Raw genomic sequence first — 24,119 nt, 5'->3', positions numbered from 1 at the left:
ATAAGTAATAATTGGATATGAATATTGAATGGTACCCATGAAAGGAAGATTAGAAATTCTTTTGGATTATATATAAAAGTTAATAAAAAAGAATTAAATTAGATACAGTTAAGCTTTGATTATTAGGGGTAAAATGTTATGATACAGGATATAGTCAAATAAAGGAGGGATAATGATGACAACCTATATACGTATATATGAGTATAATATAAGGAAACTAGATGAAAATTGCAAACAGTGATTTGGAAAGGAGGATTAGAAAAGTCTGTTATTAAATATTATGGATGTTTAGCTAGAACAGGACATAAGGATTCAGTGTTATTGGAGGATTTAGAAATATTAAATGTAATGCCAGTATGTGGTTATGTATTAAATTTTGGTATATTTTATGATGAAGGACATTTAAATAATTATAGTCAAATATAAATAAAGGTACAAGGGTAACATGTATAAATATTTGAGTTAAAATACTTGAGTTAATATGAATTATGCTTGATGACTGTGGAAGAGATGCACGAAAACCTTTTGTAACCAACTGGTACACTTTCTACAGTATGTAAGGAAGGAGGATTTTATGTGCTGTGTTTGTTTTGAAAAAAAATTAAAAAAAAAATTGATAAAGAAGTGATGTAAATGTAAACGTTTACTCTCTGTTGTATTTTTTATAGGAAGTGCCGGCCGTGATCAGGCTGGCAGCCACAGAACGTATAAGCCTGCATCTACGCCTACAAAAACGATGTCGATTTTGGATGGTAGGTTGTTTTACGGGCTTTTATTTCACCTGGCCAGTGGCTTCCTTGGTTCATACAACACACCAGTCCACATAGTACAGTAGGTAGACTTTAAATTTGTATAGCTTGATAGGTCCACCCAAGAGATTTTGATATATTCAGTAAATTGTTCTGAAACGAAACACGACCAAATACAGTAAGCAAATCAACCGTTGTTGTTTATGCATATCTTTAAATCTCTCTCTCTATAAAAGCGAAATATAACTTATGCATCATCACGAAATCTCCAGAACCGTAAAGCCTACCAACTTGAAATTTGGCACGTGTGTTCCTCTTGGCTTCTGGGTGCTCGCTAAGAAAGGATTTTTCTGAAATGACCATCAGATCATCAGTATTTCTTATATTATTATTAACACGCTCTGATGCTAAGGAGTTAGACGAAATCTGTTTTAACTGCCACATAGGCATGGGCAGCGCGTGACTCATCCAGCTTGCGGTTGGGGGTTCAGACAATCTCAACCTCCTCCCCACCTGAAAAATACTCTGATGCGAATGAGTTAGACTGAGCGAGAGAAAGGGATAAGATAGAAGAGGCCTCCGGGGGAAGCTTGAGGGAGAGAAGAGGATAGGAGAGCATCAGTGGAACCAATTTGAGGGAGAGAAGGGGGATAGGAAAGGAGAGGCTTCTGTATGGAAAGCCTGAGGGAGAGAAGGGGATAAGATAGAGGTCTCTGTGGGGCAATCCTGAGGGAGAGAAGGGGAGAGGAGAGGCCGATCTTAGCTACTCTTTAATTTTCAAGCTGTAAGTGTCGATTTATTAAGCCCAATCACATAGTTTCGTAGCAGAACACGAGTATTTAGCTAATTGGATATAAATGTCTTAACTACAGTACTGTGCAAAAGTTGTAGGCAGGCGTGAAAAAATGCTGTAAACAATGCTTTCAGAAATATAAACAATGATTGTTTATTTTTGTCAATTTTCAAAATGCAAAGTGAGCAAACAAAAGAAGAATCTACATCAAATCAATATTTGGTGTGACCACCTTTTGCCTTCAAACCAGCATCAATTTTAATAGGTACACTTGCACAAAGTCGGGGATTTTGCAGGATTATAGGCAGGTGCATGATCAACCAATTATACCAAACAGGAGCCGAGGTGGCGCAGTGGTTAAATGCAGCATTGCAGGCTACTTCAGCTGACTGCAGTTCTGCAGTTCGGCTGTTCAAATCTCACCGGCTCAGGGTTGACTCAGCCTTCCATCCTTCCGAGGTGGGTAAAATGAGGACCCAGATTGTTGTTGGGGGCAATATGCTGACTCTGTAAACCGCTTAGAGAGGGCTGAAAGCCCTATGAAGCGGCATATAAGTCTAACTGCTATTGCTATTGCTATTGCTATTGCTAATGATCATCAATGTCACACAGTAGGTTGAAACCCAGTCATGAACTGAAACAGAAACAGCTGTGTAGGAGGCTTAAAACTGGGTGAGGAAGAGCCAAACTCTGCTACCAAGATGAGGTTGTGAAAGACAGTTTTATGTCATGGCAAGGTCGAGCACAGCAACAAGACACAAGGTAGTTATACTGCATCAACAGGGTCTCTTCCAGACAAAGATTTCAAAGCAGACTGGGGTTTCAAGATGTGCTGTTCAAGCTCTTTTGAAGAAGCACAAAGAAACGGGCAACGTTGAGGATCATAGACGCAGTGGTCGGCCAAGGAGGTTCCACCACAAAACCGCGTTCGACTAAAGCGCGCTCGACGAAACCGCGTAGCTGATGTCATCACAGCGCGACGAAAAAAGCACGCTGTGAACGATAAAGCTAAAATTAACACCTAAACCTAACCCCCCTAAACTTAACCCTAAACCTAACCCTAAACCCAACCCTAAACCTAACCCTAAACCTAAACCTAACCCTTAACCTAACGCTAACCCTTAACCTAACCCTAAACCTAACCCTTAACCTAACGCTAACCCTTAACCTAAACCTAAACCTAACCCTTAACCTAACGCTAACCCTTAACCTAACCCTAAACCTAACCCTAACCCTTAACCCTAAACCTAACCCTTAACCTAACCCTAACCCTAGACCTAACCCTTACCTTAACTTGAATCGGCTTGCTTTCAAAGCACTTTTTAAAGCGCCCTTTTTTCTCCGCGGTCGCTGTTGTCGCCCTGCTGATGACGTCAGCGACGCGGTTTAATCGGGCGCGCTTTAGTGGAGCGCAGTTTTGTCGTGCCACGGGCCAAGGAAACTTAGCGCAGCAGATGAAAGACACATCAAGCTTATTACCCTTTGAAATCGGAAGATATCCAGCAGTGCCATCAGCACAGAACTGGAAGAAACCAGTGGGACCCAGGTACACCCATCCACTGTCCGGAGAAGTCTGGCCGGAAGTGGTCTTCATGGAAGAGTTGCAGCCAAAAAGCCATACCTCGTGACGTGAGAATAAGGCCAAGCGACTAAAGTATTCACGAAAACATAGGAACTGGGGTGCAGAAAAATGGCAGCAGGTGCTCTGATGAGTCAAAATCTGAAATATTTGGCTGTAGCAGAAGGCAGTTTGTTCGTCGAAGGGCTGGAGAACGGTACAATAATGAGTGTCTGCAGGCAACAGTGAAGCATGGTGGAGGTTCCTTGAACGTTTGGGGCTGCATTTCTGCAAATGGAGTAGGAGATTTGGTCAGGATTAATGGTGTTCTCAATGCTGAGGAATACAGGCAGATACTTATCCATCATGCAATACCATCAGGGAGGCGTATGATTGGCCCCAAATTTATTCTGCAGCAGGACAACGACCCCAAGCATACAGCCAACATCATTAAGAACTATCTTCAGCATAAAGAGCCAAGGTGGCGCAGTGGTTAAATGCAGCACTGCAGGCTACTGCTAGATCAGCAGGTCAGCGGTTCAAATCTCACCGGCTCAGGGTTGACTCAGCCTTCCATCCTTCTGAGGTGGGTAAAATGAGGACCCAGATTGTTGGGGGCAATATGCTGACTCTCTGTAAACCGCTTAGAGAGGCCTGAAAGGCCTATGAAGCGGTATATAAGTCTACTGCTATTGCTATAAAGAAGAACAAGAAGTACTGGAAGGGATGGCATGGCCCCCACAGAGCCCTGATCTCAATCGAGTGTGTCTGGGATTACATGAAGAGAGAGAAGGATGTGAGAAAGCCAACATCCACAGAAGATCTGTGGTTAGTTCTCCAAGATGTTTGGAACAACCTACCAGCCGAGTTCCTTCAAAAACTGTGTGCAGGTGTGCAAGAATTGCTGCTGTTTTGAAGGCAAAGGATGGTTACACCAAATATTGATTTGATTTAGATTTTTCTTTTGTTCGCTCACTTTGCATTTTGAAAATTGACAAAAATAAACAATCATTATTTATATTTCTGAAAGCGTTCTTTGTTTACAGCATTTTTTTTCATGCCTGCCTACAACTTTTGCACAGTGCTATAGGTCTCGCAGACAGTTTTTAACTCTCTTGTGCTTTGTGCTAGCAGTAGTTTATTCCGAAGTCTCATCAATTTGTCGTAATTGCTGTGCATTCTTACCCTGATGTTTTCTAGCTTTTAAGTCATCCAGACAGCAGCCCTCCCGAAAGACGTCTGTCAAGAATTATTCAGAGGTTGGTAATTATTTCATGATAAAATTCAGCCGTTCCCCTTTTTCCTCTGGGTGTCATGCAGCCTTTTCCAGGCAGGCTGGGGAATACTACACATTGCCATCTCAGTGCAACTGAAGGACATCCATTGAGTAAAGCTGATTTGCTGTGTAGCAGACAGGGAGGGTCTTCTGTGGAGCCTCGAGGTGTGGCATTTGTTTAGTCCATCTGCTTAGCTTCCCCTTTCCCTGGAAAGACCTGGGATAGCTGAGGTCCCTGAGATATCAAAAGCATCTTTAGGTGACTTTGTTGAAGGTGCACCCTTTCGTTGTGGCCCCTGCACCAGCCGAATCAGAAGAGGAGGAGGCATGGGAGTCAGGGTCAGCATCAAGGCAACCTGAGAGCTCCGAGGGGGAAGAGGGAATGGAGCTGGCAGAGAGTGAGAGAGAGAGAGAGAGCGAGAGAGAGAGAGAGAGAGAGAGAGAGACGGAGTCTAGGCCATCTCTCAGCCCTCAGATGGAGAGTCAACAGTCCCCAGGTCTGGAGGTGGCTGATGAGGAAAAGGAACAGCCACTGGGTCCAGTGCCTGACGCTCGGATGCACAGAAGGCAGAGGAGAGGAGAGCAGTGGAAATCTATGGGCCGATCCTTGGGATGGAAGAGCCACTGCTGCTAACGAAGCCCCACCCTAGCTCTGGGGATGAAAGACAGGGGGTGGAGATGAATAGATGTGGCAGACAAATTTATCTCCTTGCTGGACAGACTTGTTAGCCTGCAGTGAGAGAGAAAGTTTTTGCCGGGGCTGCCGGCGCTCTTAATCAAGGAGTCTTTGACTTAACTTCAGAGGGTTTTTCGTGTTTGGGGAGCTGGGTCAGAAGACCTTTCTTTGCAAAGAAGGCAGGTGTTGTATTACAGAAAAGTCTTGAGGCTCACAATATTGATTTTTGGATTGGGTAAACCAGGGTTACAGTTGGGATACAATAGAGGGCCAATGTGTTTGAAATCATGGTGCCGTCTTATTTATTTTATTCAAATAATTTACATGGCTGCCCAACTCACAAATACGAGAAATAGAAAAGCACAAGTGCAGGAAACCTGAGACGAAGATTCTCAAAATCCACAAGCTATTACAGGAGAGGCTCATCCAACTTCCTGGCCCAGCGTTGAAGTGCAGCGGGGTGAATGGGAGGGTCAGATTTTCAAAGGCTTATAGATAATCGATCGGTCAGAGTCCTAAGCTCAGAATCCCAACAGAGAGATATCAGGCCTGCAGCCATCTTTTCTTTTGAATCTTTGGCCTGCCACACTTTCTATTATTCTGCTATGCATTTTCTATTGTGGGAAAATGGGGAGGGGGGAGGGGATTGTATGGAGTTAGATGCTATGTAGCCATAACAACATTCTTTCTAGAAAACCAAGGTCATTCTTTGGACCTGACTGGAACTGGATGGGTGGAACTGCCAGCATGGCAGTGGGAGATTGGACCATGTGATGGACTTGTGGGTGTGGGGGCAGGATCTTGAACTTTCAACTAGTTGGGGAAAATCGGGAAGCTTTCAGATTCGGGTTTTCCCAGATGTGCCAACATGGCTCTCTTAATAAATTGGAACTTTGAGCAATACTTTGCCTTGTACTCTGATTTAATTTTGGAACGCTGACAGGGTTCCCCCCCCCCAAAAAAAAATCAGGTGCCACTTTCCCAACAGAAGGCAAATCAAATTATAAGCTCAACATAAACCAGTAAAAAAAAATAGCGACAGAATCATCCACCGGTAAAAGAGAACACAAGGGATGTTTTCTTGTGCATATACAGGTAGTCCTCGGCTTACAATGGTTCATTTAGTGACCATTTGAAGTTACAACAGCATTTTTCAAACTTATTGCAGCAGCCCCATGGTCAGGTGGTTCAAAATTTAAGACGCTCGGCAACTGACTCATATTTATGATGATTTCAGTGTCCCGGGGTCATGTGATCACCTTTTTAGACCTTCTGTCAAGCAAAGTCAATGGGGTAGCCAGATTCACTTAACAGCCGTGTTCCTAATTTAATCACTGCGGCGATTCACTTAACAAATGCGGCAAGAGACGATGTAGAAGAGGCAAATCTCACTTAACAAATGTCTCGCTCGGCAACAGAAATGTTGAACTAGGCTGTGGGTCGTACATCGAGGACTAGCTGTATTAAAAGTGCTGCTTTCTAGGCCTTTTTGCTCTGTCTCTTCCAGGTGATTGAAGATGACGATTCTGATGTGGAGATTTCTTTCTCCTCTTCCTCTACAAATCAAAGGTGAGTAGTACCGTTTCACCTTGACCTGTAGCTGGTTGTTTATGAGAGGGTTGTCCCTTTAGAGAAGCAAGGGGTGAAATGGCTCCTTCCCACAAGGTCAGGCACGAAGTGGGAATGCTTTTCCTTGAACAGAAGCGTTTCATGTCCACGGATGTTTGTGGGCTTGTCCAGGGGAAGTGTTCACTTACCTTCTGTACCGGTTCGCAAATGTGAGTGCGCGTTCACAGCCCTCCGTGCATGTGATTTTGGCGGGAAAAGGTGTGACCGGACAAATGCGTGCATGACAAAACTGCGCCGACAAAAACACAGCGCTAAAACCGCGACGTCATCAACGCGGCAACAACAGCGTGCCAACAGAAGCACTATTTAAGTTAAGGTAAGGGTTAAGGTTAGGGTTAGGTTTATAGTGCGCTTCTGTCGCCGCGCTGTTGTCGCCTGCTTCAGCGCTCATTTGTCAGCATGCTTTAGAACTCACGGTTTTGTCACCGTGGTTTAGTCGGGCACGCTTTTGTCATTCGCCCTTTTGTCGGTGAACCAGGAAAAGGGCCTAAATGGGACGCCGTATGAGCCTGGGTGGGCGGGGCCACCCACGATTTCTGCTACCAGTTTGGGCGAACCAGTCCGAACCGGCAGAATACCGTACAGATCACACTGTGACCCTATCACAAGCTGTTTTGGAAACTTTTCTTACGTTGCAAAAATAATCTCTCTTATTCAATGAAAGTTCTGATTCAAAAACACAGTCCAAAGCCCTCGAAGTAAAATTTGTTTAAAGAACCATAATCATTTTACAAAGGGACGTGGTGGCTCAGTGGCTAAGATGCTGAGCTTGTCAATCAGAAAGGTTGGCCATTCGAATCCCTAGCGCCGCGTAACGGAGTGAGTTCCCGTTACTTGTCCCAGCTTCTGCCAACCTAGCATGTTTGAAAGCACGTAGAAAATGCAAGTGGAAAAATAGGGACAACTTTGGTGGGAAGGTAACAGCGTTCCGTGTACCTACGGCTTTTAGTCATGCCAGCCACATGACCACGGAGACATCTTCGGACAGTGCTGGCTCTTCGGCTTTGAAACAGAGATGAGCACCACCTCCTAGAGTCGGGAACGACTAGCACATATGTGCGAGAGGAATCTATACCTTTTACCTTAATTTCTCTTTCACTGTAGAATGTAGAACAAACCCATAACGCATCATAAATTGGAATTGCCACTTCTTTGGGACACTACAATATTTCTGATTGTGTGGCCCTGATCTGTGGGGAGTTTAGAGATAAGGGTCAACATTTGAAAACTGGGCTAGCAACATTTCAGAAACCCGTGCAGCCAACAGCTGAATTCTAGTAACACAATTTCACTAAGAGTGATAACGTCTCTTTCTTATAATACTTAGATTACCAACCGCATCAACGCAAAGCCAGAGGAACTCTCAGAGCCAAGCATCAAAAGGTGTTTCCTTTGAATCAGACGAGGTATAAAATCTTTCTTCCATCATGCTTCCTTTAATCATTCATCATTTTCATTTAACGATCCCATCATCGCTTGCGGGGTGGAGTCTGGGAAACTGAATGGAGCTATCAGAGTGTTTTAATGGCCAGATGCCCTTCCTGTCACCAGTGTGGAGTTTTGATCAGCAGATATATTCTCAGTGTACCGAGAGAGAGAAATATCTGCCTCAACCTAGGATCAAACTCACCCTCCTGACTAAGGCGAGAGCGCCACCTCTAGGCTATCTCACCAGTCCATCATGCTTCCTTTATGCAAAATGTTTGCGCAATATTTAGTGTTTCTTACATCTCTTCCCAATTCCTTTCTCCTAACGAGGAGCTTAACAAGAAACTCTGTAATAAAAGGTAGGGTCAACCCCATCACCAGCCTCATTAAACCTCGGAGCTGTGTAAATTCTTTTTTTGTCTCTTAGAGTTTCCAACCTTGGTATGTTCTTTCCTCTGTCCATGAAGGCACAGAATCTTTGAAGCAGCAACATCCATGGATAACTAGATCTATAGAGAAGCAGTCAGTTATTTTTTGGAGGGACATCATTGCCCATATTTTAAATGATCCCCCTCACCCCATTCCATGTGAGATTGAGTCATATGTTGGTACATGATGTATTTCCATGTGCTTTGCTATCAGCACTGAATTCAGTTATTTTACTGAAATTTTAAATCTGAGCCAGCCGTGTGCAGCAGCTGCCAAAAAGGCCAACACAGTTCTAGGCTGCATCAACAGAGGGATAGAATCAAGATCAAGTGAAGTGTTGATACCACTTTATAATGCCTTGGTAAGGCCACACGTGGAATACGGCATTCAGTTTTGGTCACCACGATATAGAAAAGTTGTGGAGACTCTAGAAAGAGTGCAGAGAAGAGCAACAAAGATGATTAGGGGACTGGAGGCTAAAACATATGAAGAACGGTTGCAGGAACTGGGTATGTCTAGTTTAGTGAAAAGAAGGACTAGGGCAGACATGATAGTAGGGTTGTAATATATCAGGGGGCTGCCACAAAGAAGAGGGAGTCAAGCTAATCTCCAAGGCATCTGAGGGCAGGAGAAGAAGCAATGGGTGGAAACTAATGAAGGAGAGACGCAACTTAGAACAAATGAGAAATTTCCTGACAGTTAGAACAATTAATCATTGGAATGGCTTGCTTCCAGAAGTTGTGAATGCTCCAACACTGGAAGTCTTTAAGAAGATGTTGGATAGCTGTTTGTCTGAAACAGTATAGGGTTTCCTGCCTAGGCAGAGGGTTAGACTAGAAGACCTCCAAGGTCCCTTCCAACTCTGCTATTGTATTGTAAGTTCTCTGTGAAAAGCCCTGCCTGCAGTAACTTCAAAGACTAGGAATTCCTAAATCTGTGTTTTTCAACTTAGGCAACTTTAAGTTGTCTGGACTTCAGTTCCCAGAATTCCCCAGCCGGCATGCCCTAGGAAGGCAGCAATGGCCAAGCACTTCTGAAGAACCCGTCAAGAAAACTGCAGGGACTGTCCAGGCAATTTGTTAGAATTGGACATAATTAACTAGGAAGAAAGGAGGAGAACCATAATAGGCAATTGATTTTGGCAGAAAAATTAGAAAGTTATCAATCTCTAAAAGCAGGAGGGAACATTGAATGTTGGCTGTTGTTGCCAAGAGTTATTTCTGGTAGCTGTGGGATAGTGGTGACCCAGTGGTTAGAATCAGCGGTGGGATTCACATAAGTTTTCCATTGGTTCGCAGATGTGAGCATGCTTTTCACCTTCCCGCATGTGCTTTGCTTGTGCGTGCAGTATGCACGCGACATCGAAAATGAGGCTACGTAGGATGTTTTGGAGATGGGCCCACCCACAGGTCACCGCTACCGGTTCGGGCGAACTGGTCTGAACCGGCTGAATACCACCTCTGGTTAGAATGCAGTATTGCAGGCTGACTCTGCTCACTGCCAGGAGTTTGAAGAGCCGAGGTGGCGCAGTGGTTAGGGTGCAGTACTGCAGGCCACTTCAGCTGACTGTTATCTGCAGTACAGCGGTTCAAATCTTACCGGCTCAAGGTTGACTCAGCCTTCCATCCTTCCGAGGTGGGTGAAATGAGGACCCAGACTGTGGGGGCGATATGCTGACTCTGTAAACCGCTTAGAGAGGGCTGAAAGCCCTATGAAGCGGTATATAAGTCTAACTGCTATTGCTATTGCTATTTGATCCTCACCTGCTCAAGGGTGACTCAGCCTTCCATCCTTCTGAGGTCGGTAAAATGAGGACGCAGATTGCTGGGAGCAATATGCTGACTCTGTAAATCGCTTAGAGAGAGGGTTATAGCAATAGCAATAGCAGTAGACTTATATACCGCTTCATAGGGCTTTCAGCCCTCTCTAAGCGGTTTACAGAGAGTCAGCATATTGCCCCCAACAATCCGGGTCCTCATTTTACCCACCTCGGAAGGATGGAAGGCTGAGTCAACCCTGAGCCGGTGAGATTTGAACCGCTGAACTGCTGATCTAGCAGTAGCCTGCAGTGCTCCATTTAACCACTGCGCCACTTTGGCTCTATAAAGCACTGTGAAGCGGTATATAAGTCTAAGTCTATTGGTATGTTTCATAGAGAGAAAAGATGATAGACTGGGAAGAATCCAAATTCAAAACAATTTTTAAAACGTTTAGATCCCACTCTGAATTGTCATATACTGGTACAGATGACACATCCAAAGGGGATGAATCTCTTTAACCATATAACATCTCAGTGAAATGCTGTCGTTTAATTTACAGGATGAATTATTTGTTTCCACTTCGAGAAGAAAAAGATGATAACTTCCGAAGCCAAAGCAAGGAAGGAAAGTGCAAAAATTACTTCTCCAAATTCCGCAAAGGAGATCCAAGATGTTTTTCACCTGCTTCTCCATAATTTTACGCTATTGTCCGGAAAGTGGTGGCTTCCTTGAAAAAGACTGCTTCTTACTCTTATCTGCAACGCAACCACAATGTCCAGCTAAATGGTACCACCCAGAGTTCACTTGAGTGGAAATGTGTGAAAAGGAATATTCCTTCTTAGGGATGGCAGTTTTTCACAGAGGTCTTCTTGCTACTTAACCTTGTGATTCTTAGCATCTGCCCAGGAGTGTGAATGAAGTTAGGGACATTCTGGAGCCGTGTGACAGAAAAGAGAATTCAGGAAAAATGGCCCCTCATTTCTCCCAACAAGGAGTCACCAATCTTCAGTCACTTCCTTGCTCAAGAACAACCATAAATATACCTGAATGGAGATGGCCGTTTCTGCATCCCAACACTTAAAAGGCAAAGGAAATGTGTCATAGCATTCCTTTTAAAGGGCTCCCGTGTCTTTTTTTCCCATTTTACAGAGGAATCAATTAGAACTGGTTGGGTGAGAGAACAAACTCCATTCCTGCATTCCATGTTTTACAAGTCTCCCAACTTCCATCAAAGGGGCCGTTGCCCCGAGTCAGAACTGAGGATGGGAGTCAGTGAAATTAAATGCTCGGTTATAAAACATGATTCCTTTTGACAAGAAGCTACAATCGGGAGGGTTTCAATATATATATATATTTAACTTTTAAAGTAACGCCTCATAATGGGGTGCATATAAAATCCTTTCTGGGATTTTTCAGAGGGATCTAGTTATAGTTTAATAAGTTGAAACTGAGCTGGTGTCCAGAATAGTAAACTTGGCAATAATTTCATTGATATGCTCAGAAGGTAAAAATGGTGAGAAACTTTCAAGCGGCCTTTGTTTGTTTTTTCCCTCCCCTGCTTATCTCAGTGGTTTCAAAAAGAAAAATCAGTTTGAAAACATATCCTTTAAGGCCGGGGTCTCCAACCTTAGCAACTTTAAGACTTGTGGACTTCAACTCCCAGAATTGCTTTAAGGTTAAGCTAACTCTGAATTTGCATATGGGGCTTTAGTAGGAGATGCAGCTGTAAAACCACGTTGGCCTTGGAAATATCGTGCAATGCAATGTATTTTACCACGGAAAGCCCATTCGCTGTTGATCACTACATTTTAAATGTATTCTACAAACTCTAGAAAAATTGGACAAAGGATGGGAAATGTGTGATACGGAATAAAGTTTTCTGACAAGTTTGTTGTGATTGGTTTCAAACCTTTAGAAATGTTGAGTTGTACTGTATTTACCACAGACACACCAATAGAGGCCATTTATGTTGCATTAGGAAAAAAGACAGGATAGTGAGAGTGTTGGCATGAATAGATTGATAAAAGGAGATTATTTGTAGCTCAAGGCTGAAATGAGGAGTCCTTGGTGCTTTTTGAGGTTTTTTTTTCTTGCAGATGTTTTATTACTAAAGTAGGTAATGATGTTACCTAGTTTGGTAATGAAACTATCTGCAGAAAACCACCTTAGCTCTGAGCACCAAGGGCCCCTCATAAATAGGTTGCTTTGTGGTCCCCTTTATGAATTCCCATCCCACATTTCCTTAAAGGTTAATGTTCATGTTCTGATCTAAAGTTTCCCGGGGTTTCCCCAAACTGTTTTTCTCTCGTTGCCCTTGATTCTGAGAATTTAATTAGGTAATACTAGTTTTATGTAAAGTACAGCCACAGTACTGTATAAATGAATTTTTAAAAAAACTATTTTTTCTAAACAATGCCATACCAGTGTCTCTGGTTGTAGAAGCAAGATATGTATAGTGGTACTTAAGTGAATGTGAACCCTTCTGAATTTTCAATATTTTTGCAGAAATAAAACATGGCCTGTTCTCCAGACAAATCCAAACAAGATAGAGAGAACCTAAATCAACAAATGAACGAAAAACGTCTTAGTTGTTGATTTATATTGAAGAAAATAATAATTGTGGGAGCAGTTGTGTGTCGAGGCAGTCAGAATGAAGCATTGGAAACATCTTGGTATTAAATAACAATTTTATTACAGCCGTACTACCTACACAGTTACATTATGATTACCACAGTATTTGCTCCCAAGTAATTACTCACATCTTACCTATCATCCTGCAGGTAATTCCATGCGAAGCTACTTTGCCAAAACGAACATAACCCCATCATGCAGGAACAAATAAAATGACATAACTGAACTTTTAGTCTTATCTAGGTCAATCCTGTAAGCCGAGCTTCACTTTAGGCAGATACAGCCTTAAGACTTCTTAAACAATATACAGGAACAGGAGTCAAATCTAGATCCCCCTGCAAAACTGTTTACAGTTGCTTCCATTTTATATTACATACAAGAGGAAATGCGAAGACATTGTGTATTTTCCTTTATTTTCAGTTTTTAATTAAGATCGTCGCTGAATGCTGTACAACTAGCAGAGTTGGTTTTATTGTTATGATAAGATTTCCGTCCAATTCTTATAAAATCAATCGATTTGAAAGGACTACAAAGAGCCACCAGTAACTTTTTTTCCCCAGAATACTTTCTTGAAACTTCACAATTCTTTGAAATCTAGTTACTGGCAGCCTTGATAAAAGAGCTCAGTTTTTTAAAAAAAATTCTTTGCCAATAATTTCCTACTTGTTCCTGGTAATTGTTACTTGTGAGTATTCCTCCTTATGCTGGATTACATCCAAGATGCAATCTATGATTTCAAGCTTAGTCCTTGTGGTTATTTCTGCACAGATGTGGAGGTGGCTATGATTTTGTACCGTTCACGTTTAGTTTTGCGCCAGTTACAATTTTTGATATTATTTCTCTGAGAAGAAATGCAGAAGTACAAGGTGACTCCTGGTTTGAGGAGTTACCCAGAGCCTGAGATAATGAATATGTGGACTTTTCGGTTTGCAATTCTTCTGCTAAGTTTTCCATGATTTGTCCTTGAACTGAAATCACACGATGAATTGTCTATCATTTGCTGCCTCCTTAGAATGGCAGCCTCCAAAAAAATGGGATATGGATTTTTGGATGATTTTAAAGTTCTTTGGAAGTCTCAAATAATCCACATCACCCATCATCTGCATGGGCGCTTCAGAATTATTCCTTTATTGGAATCCAGTCCTTGGGGTGAAAGGGGAAAAATTGCATTCAAACAGAGTGAGAAAGTTGGACAAAATCTTTCCAATAAAGAAAGGTGATATTTAAGGCTGTTTTTACAAAATGTGTTGAGAAGCACACTTGTTATGGCCCACCAGTGGCCAGCAGTTAGACAATGGGGAGATTGGGGAGGAACCTGAGCCAGTCCTGGGGGCTGAGGAAAGCTCAGACGAGGGCGCTGCATCAGAGTCAGAGAAGGAGCTAGACAGCCGTGAGGCAGAGGAACAGCTGCAGCCTGTTCCCAGTGTGTGCATAGCTGCCAGAAGGCAAGAACAACTTAGAAAGCAGGGTCGACTTAGGAGTAAAGCCACATCTTGGAGGTGATTGGGCCCTCCCAAGGAAAGAAAAGAGGACTGAAGGGGGAGTGGGCTTTTGCAGGAAACAATTCATTCAGTTGTTTCAAGAGTGGCAATTCTATCTGTGACTTTAAGAGACTCTGTGCCAAGTTTTGCCTTGCCCTGCATTTGGAAACTAGTTATCTGGCAGCTTGCCAAGCGAGATAAGGTTTGTGTCGATCAATATTCCTTTGAAAGTCTATTTGCTAAGCCCTGCTGACAGTGAATGAAAGGAATTCACAGTCGTGTAAATAAAAGAGGTTTTGCCGGGACCCAGACTCTGTTTCTTGCTGTTTTAGGAAGCATGGGTTAGAACAACACTGAAGTATCTTTTTCAGAGATGGATGGACAATCCTGTCTTTTTAAAAGCTTTTTTCAACACCAAAGAACCTAGCTGAAGAACTTATCCAAAATACCTCTGTCGCAGCTCCTTTATAAGGTTGTAATAAAGGAGGAATTGCATTATACAGTATTTATCTGAAAAGTTTTGTCCTTAATTTATCCTTAAAACATTAAATCATCTTGGAATAGATGAACATGTAGTAACAGAGCCTTCCTTTTATTATAGAAGAGTGTAAGGGACCATCTTAAATTTGGAACCATCTCTCCTATATGGCTACAAGATATGATAATACAGAACTGATCTTGAAATTGCTAAGCAGAGTTGCAGCTGGTTAGTTGCTCCTGTAAGTTTGCACAAAAAATAATAATAATCGCATAGTTGTGTACTTGATCTAGGACTTGGAAAAACATCCGAAGGGACACTAGTAAACTACTTCCAACCTGTGAAGAAAACTGCACTGGTGAATTTATTAAGAGTTAAGGAGACTTCTACCTTCGATATATTTCATTCAATATTTTGCTGATGCATAAGTTGGTCTCCATAAGCAATTGAAAGAACCTTTTTTTCTAGGTTTACTTGTAAAAATCAACCTACCTTGTAGAGAGTTTAAAGTCTTTTTTAGAGTGGCGAGGTATCCAAAACTTGTAATTTTCTATTTGTGTAGGCCACTCTCAACACGTCTTGGTTCAAAAGTTTCAAACATTCTCCTACCAGTACTAGTTGCTTAATATTTTGGTTTTTGTGTATATAGCAGTACACATACAGCCATGAAGTAGGACAACCAGACAGATAAGATTCAAGGAAGTGTTTCCAATTTTTTTTTTTTTTGGTATTCCATTTCACTATCCTGAAGCTACTAACTTTTAAGGTAGTTCTATAACTGGTGGTATTAACAGAATATACTGTATTCCTTGTTGCATAGAAGCACTGGAATCTCAAAGGTTGTTGAAAGCACCACGTCCAGCTGTGGCAACAATAGGATTAATGAGAGGGATAATAGGTGTTCATCTATCTGTAGATAGTCACCAATTCTCCATCTCCGAACTGTAAAATCTCATGGAAGACAGGCACAAGTGAAAGGTATAATTAACACTTTATCCACAGAACTACTTGTTTGCTTCCATAGTTTTATCCAAAGTGGTATAGACTAAAGAATATAATACTTGACTTACTTACATGATGAGTATTTGTAGTGTCACTATTACGTTGCCAACTGTTGTGTTGATTTTTGTTCATTTGTTACTCCGTTACGGCTGAAGATACTGAATAATGTGGAACTGATGTCTGCACATCTATGAAACCAATCTGAAATATTTTTATTTTACTTCTTTTCTCTCAAGTTCAGTACTTCAGCCTTCCCAATTCTTAATGAGAATTGACATAGTTCACCTCGTCAGTGTATCTCTAGGCATAATATTCATGTAAACTGTAGACATGTAAACACAGACAGCTCAATTATTTTCAAACAATTATTCGCCTTTCTGTCCCGGGTCCTTGTAAACTCAGTGGGAAGGCAATCATGTGGTGTAATAGAGATGGCTTGAGGCCTCAGCTGCTCAAAATGGCTTTCAGCACCTATCAACCACAGGCTGAACCCATCAGCAAGAAGAATCTAGAAGTCTCTGGCGAATCTTGCCGTCTTTACTTGTCCCTTCAGTATCGTCAGGCAATTTTGGCTCCGACAGATCTGTGGAAAGGCCAGGAAGAAACTTGTTACAGTCCTTTAAATTAAAGCACTTTCATAGAATAACCTGCTTTTATTTTATTTCAGAGCTCTATAAGCGTGACTAGAATAGTATAGAATAACAGAGTTGGAAGGGACCTTGGAGGTCTTCTAGTCCAACCCCCTGCTTAGGCAAGAAATCCTACACCACTTTAGACAAATGGCCATCCAACATCTTCTTTAAAACTTCCAGTGTTGGAGCATTCACAACTTCTGGAGGCAAGCTGTTCCACTAATTGTACAACCTACCTCAGCAACAGCAAACCTTTTGGTCTTGGCATGCAAAAATTTGGAAAATGCCTAACTAGACTCTGCTGGCATCTCATCCCCTCCTCCCTAGGCCCCAAACAAAAGAGAAACCATTGTCTTTCTAACTCCTCTCCCCAATCTAGGCCACCCTGAACAGCAGCCCTGGGGGTCAGGTGTTGGTAATTGCTAGCGTGTCACCAAAATTACCTCCACCAGACCGATTAGATCCCACAGACTGGGCCTCCTCCGAATTCCATCCGCTGGCCAGTGTCGACTGGCGACTACCCGGAGGAGAGCCTTCTCTGTGGCTGCTCCGACCCTCTGGAGCGAACTCCCCGTGGAGATTCGCACCCTCACCACCCTCCAGGCCTTCCGCAAAGCCCTTAAAACCTGGCTGTTCCGACAGGCCTGGGGCTAAAGAACCGTGCCCCTATCTCGAATGGTATGATTGTTGCGCTTTTAAATTATGTATTGTTTTGTGTTGTTTGTCAAATTGTTTGTATCCCCCTCTTCCCTTGTTTTGAGCTGTGAGCCGCCCTGAGTCCCCCTCCGGGGAAAAGGGCGGCATACAAATGAAATAAACAGTTAAACAACAGTTAAAATGTCACCATGGGTCACAGGTACCCCATCACTGACCTACCTAAACGAAGGGGGGAGGGGGAAATAAAAGCAGAGGGAGATAATGCTACCTTTCAATTCTGCTGCATCATTGGACATTTCCACTTCCGTTTTTTTCCTATTCTCCTTGTGGGTGGTGTTTGGCTTGGCGTCCATGGCGTCCATTTTAATGGAGCCCAGGTTCCTCAGGAGTTGCATGGCATCAAACCTCTCCCCGCTGCCTTTGAGGCTCTCCAGAACTTTGAGGCACTTATAGGATTTCAGCTCGCTCACGTTTTCCTCCAGAAAGAGCAGGTAGAGGCTCATGTCGTTGTAGTGTTTCGCCTTGACTTTGAGGACATCAAACGTCGGCAGAAGCTCGTAGACCTGGAGGATATCTGAGCTCTGCCTGAGGGGGACGAAGAAGGCGTAGATCACCAGCGGCGTGATCAGCACGTACACGATGAAATTGATATAACTCAGCAGCTGGAAGACCCCGACGGCAATCATTTTGCACTGAAATCGCTCCGGGATGTTCGTGTCGTTTTTTAGTATCCCGGTTTTGACGTTGCAAATGAACTCATCAGTCAGGGAGGACAGGCTGATATAATAACCCAGGAAGAGGCAAGCAAAGAGGATGATGATCAAGGTTAGCAAACGGCAAATAATGTATTTGATGATTAAGTTCTTGGAGCCTTTCTTTGTCTTCAGATATTGTTCCACAATAGGGTACTTAAAGTGGCTGTCGGAGATCTCCCATAAACTGGAAAATACAAGGGGAAAAAGGCCAATTTCCAGGAATGTTATATCAGGATTTCACTTGCTTTAGAAATTACTCCGTATCCAATACCTCAACATTCCCAGGGACCTATTTTCTTCTACCTCCTATTTCAATGTATTTTTCAACACTCCAAAATAAATTAAAGTTGGGAATAATTAGCAATTCTCCAAAATTTAGAATATAGAATAACAGAGTTGGAAGGGACATTGAAGGTCTTCTAGTCCAGCCCCCTGCTTAGGCAGGAAACCCTATACCATTTCAGACAAATGGTTATCCAATCTCTTCTTAAAAATTTCCAGTGTTGGAGCAGCCACAACTTCTGGAGGCAAGTTGTTCCACTGATTAATTGTTCTGTCAGGAAAGTTCTCCTTAGTTCTTGACTGCTTCTCTCCTTGATTAGTTTCCACCCATTGCTTCTTGTTCTGCCCTCAGGTGCCTTGGAGAATAGCTTGACTCCCTCTTCTTTGTGGCAACCCCTGAGATATTGGAACACTGCTATCATGTCTCCCCTAGTCCTTCTTTTCATTAAACTAGACATACCCAGTTCCTGCAGCCGTCCTTCATATGTTTTGGCTTCCAGGCCCCTAATCCTCTTTGTTGCTCTTCTCTGCACTCTTTCTAGAGTCATTTAAATCATTAAATCTTTTAAACATGATTAAAACAATACAGGTAAGCCTCAACATATGACTGTCATGGAGCCAGCCCCTTATGGTTGTGGTGCTGCCATAGTTACAAAATGGGTTGGTCATGGGACCAACCTGATTTTATGTCCTTTTTGCAGTAGTCATAAAACGAATACGGCAGTTGTTTAAATGAATGAAGTAGCAGCTAAGTGAACCCACTGTCCACTATGGCATAGTTTTGCACGCCACAATACAAGAAAAGATGCAGAGACTCTAGAAAGAGTGCAGAGAAGAGCAACAAAGATGATTAGGGGACTGGAGGCTAAAACATATGAAGAACGGTTGCAGGAACCGGGTATGTCTAGTTTAATGAAAAGAAGGACCAGGGGAGACATGATAGCAGAACTCCAATATTTGAGGGGCTCCTACAAAGATGTGTGTGTATGTGTGTGAAACTCTTTTCCAAAGCATCTGAAGGCACAAGAAGCAATGGTTGAAAACTAACCAGAGAGAGAAGCAATCCAGAACGAAGCAGAAATTTAAGATCTAAGGGTGAGAGCAATTAACCAATGGAATGTGGGTCCTCCATGACTGAAGGCTTTCAAAGAGAGACTGGACAACCATTTGTCTGAAATTATATAGGGTCTCCTGATCGAGCAGGGGGTTGGACTAGAAGACCTCGGAGGCCCCTTCCAACTCTTATTATTCTACGTTCGATAAATAGAGACCCTGTGACGGTGGAATGCAACAAACAGCTGTACATGTTACCATTTGGCTGAGTGTCCCAAAAGTAACCATGCGATTGAGAGTGGGCCCAACTCCTAGAACTTCAAAATTGGGCCATAACTCCCCTGTTTCAGATAGGTTGTAACTTTGAGGACTATTGGCAATGCAAAAGAAAAGGCTCAGAAGAATGCTTCTATACTCATCAAGCTTGAGAACTATTGTATAGGTCAGGGGTACTCAAACTTTTTAAACAGCGGGCCGATTCACGGTCCCTTGGGGGGGTTGGACCAGCTGGATGGGCGTGGCCAGGTGGTCATGTGACTGGGTGGGCGTGGCCAATTTAGCAGTCCATTTTGTCTTTGTCCCTGCTGTACTTGCCCCTTCCTACTCACCCACTCAGCCCTTCATGGTAGTGGATCTGGGTACTTGAGAGACCGCCTACTGCCAATTACCTCCACCTGACCAATTAGATCCCATAGATTAGGCCTCCTCCGAGTTCCATCTGCCGGTCAATGTCGACTGGCAACCACGCGGAGGAGAGCCTTCTCGGTGGCAGCTCTGACCCTATGGAACGATCTCCCCGTGGAGATTCGTACCCTCACCACCCTCCAGACCTTCCGCACAGCCCTTAAAATCTGGCTATCCCGTCAGGCCTGGGGTTAAAGACCGTAACCCACCCGAATTGTATGAATGTTGTGCTTTTAAGGATGTACTGTCTTATGTGTTAATTTGTTTGTTTTCCCCTCCTTCAAATTGTAAGCCGCCCTGAGTCCCCCCAGGGAAAAGGGCGGCATATAAATAAACTACTATAAACTATAAACCCACTGGCCCTGGATCAAATGGCTGTGAAAAACATCCAGAAAGGCTGTTTTTAAAGTCTTTTTAAAAACTTTTAAAGCACTACTTTATAAGCTGGCAGCTGCTTTTCAAGCCAGCATCAGCCCCTTCCCTACTCACCCACCGGCCCTGGATGACGTGGCTGCACTGGCGAGATCCTCCCTCAGTCCGTTGGTCCTCCCCAGCACCCTTCGGCCTTACCTTCGGCAGCAGGGGTGTGATCAGAAGTGCAGCTCAACCGGTGAAATAACTAACCAGAGGTGCTGCCGGAGTGGATGCTCGCTGGAAGATAAGGCTGATGGTGAGGGGCGGGGCGAGGGGCGGGGCTGAATCCTGCCACTCTGCAGCCAGACACTTTGCATTGGCCGGCCCATGGGCCAGAATTTGAGGATCCATGGTATAGGTAGTCCTCAACTTACAACTATTCATTTAGTGACTGTTCAAAATTAGCGTATTTTTCGGAGTATAAGACGCACCAAGGTTTTGAAGAGGCAAATTAAAAAAAAAAAGTTTTTGCACTCTGCAAACCTCCCCAAAACGACCCGTTTTTCGCGCAAACGGGCCTGTTTTTTTTTTTAAGGGCATGAATAGCCCTTAGGAGGCTTGTAGAGTGCTCCGGGGGGGGGGGGGAATGAGCAAAAAAACAGGCCTGTTTTTTGCCAAAAAAAGGGCATGGATAGCCTTTAGGAAGCTTATAGAGTGCTCCTGGGAGCTGGGGGGGGCAAAATTGAGCAAAAAATAGCCTGTCTTTTGCTCATTTCTGCCCTCCCCAGCCCCCAGGAGCACTCTGAAAGCCTCCTAAAGGCTCTGCACGGCCATTTTGGTGAAGGGGGCGGGGTTTCAGGAGGCAAAAATGCTGTATTCAGTGTATAAGATGCACCCAGATTTTCAGCCTCTTTTTTGAGGAAAAAAGGTGAGTCTTATACTCCGAAAAATACAGTACATCGGCACTGATAAAAGTGACACAACCATTTTTCACATCTCCGACTACTGTACCATCCGCATAGTCACATGATCAAAATTCAGGCGCTTGGCAACTGGCATGTATTTATGACGGCTGCAGTGCCCCAAGGTCATGTGGCCTTCTGACAAAGTCAGTGGGGGAAGCCAGATTCACTTTGTGGTCGCCACAATTGTGGTCATAAGTTGAGGACTACCCGTATAGTACAGGACTGGTTTCAAATCAAAAGACACAGCGACATCAGTTTAACTGAAACAAATATGTTTAATTTCTGAGAATCTGCCACGGCACGCCCGCCACAATTTCATGCCATCAGAAATTCCAACTCATTTATGATGCCTTACACTTTTATAAGATGAGGACTACTCATAAATAGTTAACATTCTGCCGTCAGCTGCCTTGGATTTAATTTGATTAGGTGACAGAACATTAATCACTCCTTCTTATTCTCACCTGTGGACATCCTCCAAATGAATAGGGAGGGGGTGTTTTGAAAGGGAAGATTGAACATGAATATTTATCAAATGCACAATGAACAGCCATGGCCCATTAGGGAATTAACTGAAGTAAATGCACAGGAGTCACACTGAGGCAGCAACTCTTCTCATTCCTTGGCCAGTTTAAGATGGATGGACTTCAGCCATGTTGAAGTCCACCCACCTAAAAACTTGCCAAGGTTGAGCATCACTGTTCTAAGCTTTCTATTTCATATCTAAAGTAAGACGTGTCAACTCTCAAAACGACTCTAGGTAAACATTCCCTTGCACATATGTGCTAGTCATTCCTGACTCTAGGAGGCAGTGCTCATCCCTGTTTCAAAGCCAAAGAGCCAGCGCTGTCCGAAGATGTCTCTGTGGTCATGTGGCCGGCATGACTAAACGCCAAAGGCGCACAGAGAGCTGTTACCTTCCCACCAAAGGTGGTCCCTATTTTTCTACTTGCATTTTTACATGCTTTCGAACTGCTAAGGTGGCGCAGTGGTTAAATGCAGCACTGCAGGCTACTGCTAGATCAGCAGGTCAGCGGTTCAAATCTCACCGGCTCAGGGTTGACTCAGCCTTCCATCCTTCCGAGGTGGGTAAAATGAGGACCCAGATTGATGGGGGCAATATGCTGACTCTCTGTAAATCGCTTAGAGAGGCCTGAAAGGCCTATGAAGCGGTATATAAGTCTACTGCTATTGCATATTGCTAGGTTGGCAGAAGCTGGGCTAAGTAACAGGAGCTCACTCCATTATGTGGAGCTAGGGATTCGAACCGCTGACCTTTCTGATTGACAAGCTCAGCGTCTTAGCCACTGAGCCACCGCTCAGGAATTCTGGGAGTTGAAGTCCACAGGTCTTAAAGTTGCCAAGGTTGGAGACCTGTTCTAGATGACGCCACTTTTATGCATTTCTTCCAAAAAAAATCATGCTTCCCTTGTCAGGCTATTGCAAGACCTGCTCAGCTCCTCCACCCTCCTTGAAGCACAAGTCTAAGCAGTCTGTGTGATGATAAACCTGACCTCCAGCAGAGGAGAACACGGTGGGTGAAGGGAAATGGGAAGAAAAGGGGAAATGGGAACAGCAGATAGAGATGTTACTTACCTCTGTGCAATATTTTCGATGGCAGGCGGGGAGGTGGCTGCGTCTCTGGCATCGCAGTTCCGGCAACTGTTGGCCGCTTTGATGGCTCGGTTATAAGCCTTGTCAAGTTCTTCCAAGATGAATTTCAGATCTGAAGAAAGGTGGGGGGCTGCGGTGAAGCGCCAAAAGAGCCATGGCAGGTACAGCAAGATGGCGAGGAGCAGAAGGATGTACGGGAAAAACTGAAGGAGGAAATCAGGACAGAAAGAAACTTCAACCAGGGCTCAAATTCAGGCTGGCGCAAATCAAGTCATTTTATTTGCAGTCATTCACCGGCAGATGACAGAAGAAACTCCAAATGTTCAGGCATCTTACAGGTGAGAATGTACCAGGGAGGATTTGATTTAAATCGATGTAATTTAAATCATGATTTAAGTCACTAGTAAAAAGGCTTGATTTAAATCACCTTGATCACCTAAATCACAGTTTTTGAAGAGCAGCTGTCATCTTTGTCCTACGGCGGCTCCTTCTCTGACCTGCTGTTGACTCACTGACAGTCCCAAAATACAGCCTCATGCTACATAGTTAAAGGTAAAAGTTGCCCTCGGACATATGTGCTAGTCGTTCCTGACTCTAGGGGGCGGTGCTCATCTTCGTTTCAAAGCCAAAGAGCCAGCGCTGTCCAAAGACGTCTCCGTGGTCATGTGGCTGGCATGACTAAACACCAAAGACTGACAGAACACTGTTACCTTCCCACCAAGGGTGGTCCCAATTTTTCTACTTGCATTTTTGCATGCTTTCGAACTGCTAGGTTGGCAGAAGCTGGGACAAGAAACAGGAGCTCACTCCATTACGCAGTGCTAGGGTTTCGAATCGCCGAACTGCCGACCTTTCTGATCGACAAGCTCAGCATCTTAGCCACTGAGCCACTATGTCCCCATACTACATAACTAAGCTCCATTTCATGCTGAATAAACTGCAGCTCCTAAATTATTAATGTATTAATTATTAATCTTAAATAGAAAATTATCTTTAGATAGATTTTTACTCCAAAAAAAAAAAGGTGTTTTTGCCAAAATCCAGAAGAAAATGATTATGGGACTGCAGGATGCGGCAAACAGCCATAAAGTCGGGTCAATTTATGAGCGGCTGAAATGCAGTCATGTGACTGCAGGGCAGGAAGGGCCATTGGAACTTCAGAACTGGGTCCTAAGTACATTTTGGGGGAATCCATCCTAACTTTGAATGGTTGTTAAGTGATCAGTCATAAGT

The 24,119-nt window shown here is 43.5% G+C and overlaps 2 protein-coding genes across 4 annotated transcripts in view; one reads left to right on the top strand and one right to left on the bottom strand.

Moving 5' to 3' along the window:
- Positions 1–12,184, top strand: part of MRE11 (MRE11 double strand break repair nuclease) — a 45,505-nt gene extending 33,321 nt beyond the window's left edge. For all 3 annotated transcript variants that reach the window (XM_087721107.1, XM_087721105.1, XM_087721106.1), the window contains 5 exons: positions 669–752; positions 4,301–4,359; positions 6,560–6,621; positions 8,009–8,087; positions 10,858–12,184. In XM_087721107.1, coding sequence (XP_087577233.1) covers positions 669–752; positions 4,301–4,359; positions 6,560–6,621; positions 8,009–8,087; positions 10,858–10,896 — 323 coding nt within the window. In that variant the 3' untranslated portion in view covers positions 10,897–12,184. The remainder of the gene's footprint in view (positions 1–668; positions 753–4,300; positions 4,360–6,559; positions 6,622–8,008; positions 8,088–10,857) is intronic.
- Positions 12,185–16,084: 3,900 nt separating this feature from the next.
- Positions 16,085–24,119, bottom strand: part of PANX1 (pannexin 1) — a 35,400-nt gene continuing 27,365 nt past the window's right edge. Inside the window, exons 3-5 of the mRNA XM_087721104.1 lie at positions 22,869–23,089; positions 17,448–18,118; positions 16,085–16,473 (exon numbers count right to left, since the gene is read on the bottom strand). Of these exons, the coding sequence (XP_087577230.1) occupies positions 16,385–16,473; positions 17,448–18,118; positions 22,869–23,089 (981 nt within the window). The 3' untranslated portion in view covers positions 16,085–16,384. The remainder of the gene's footprint in view (positions 16,474–17,447; positions 18,119–22,868; positions 23,090–24,119) is intronic.

The sequence above is a fragment of the Thamnophis sirtalis genome, unplaced genomic scaffold (assembly GCF_051295495.1).
Source record: "Thamnophis sirtalis isolate CommonGarterSnake01/CBP01778 unplaced genomic scaffold, rThaSir2_p1.2 scaffold_8, whole genome shotgun sequence".
NCBI classification, from domain to species: domain Eukaryota; kingdom Metazoa; phylum Chordata; class Lepidosauria; order Squamata; family Natricidae; genus Thamnophis; species Thamnophis sirtalis.
Note: the sequence above shows the minus strand (reverse complement) of the source record. Positions and strands in the feature narration are given on the sequence as shown.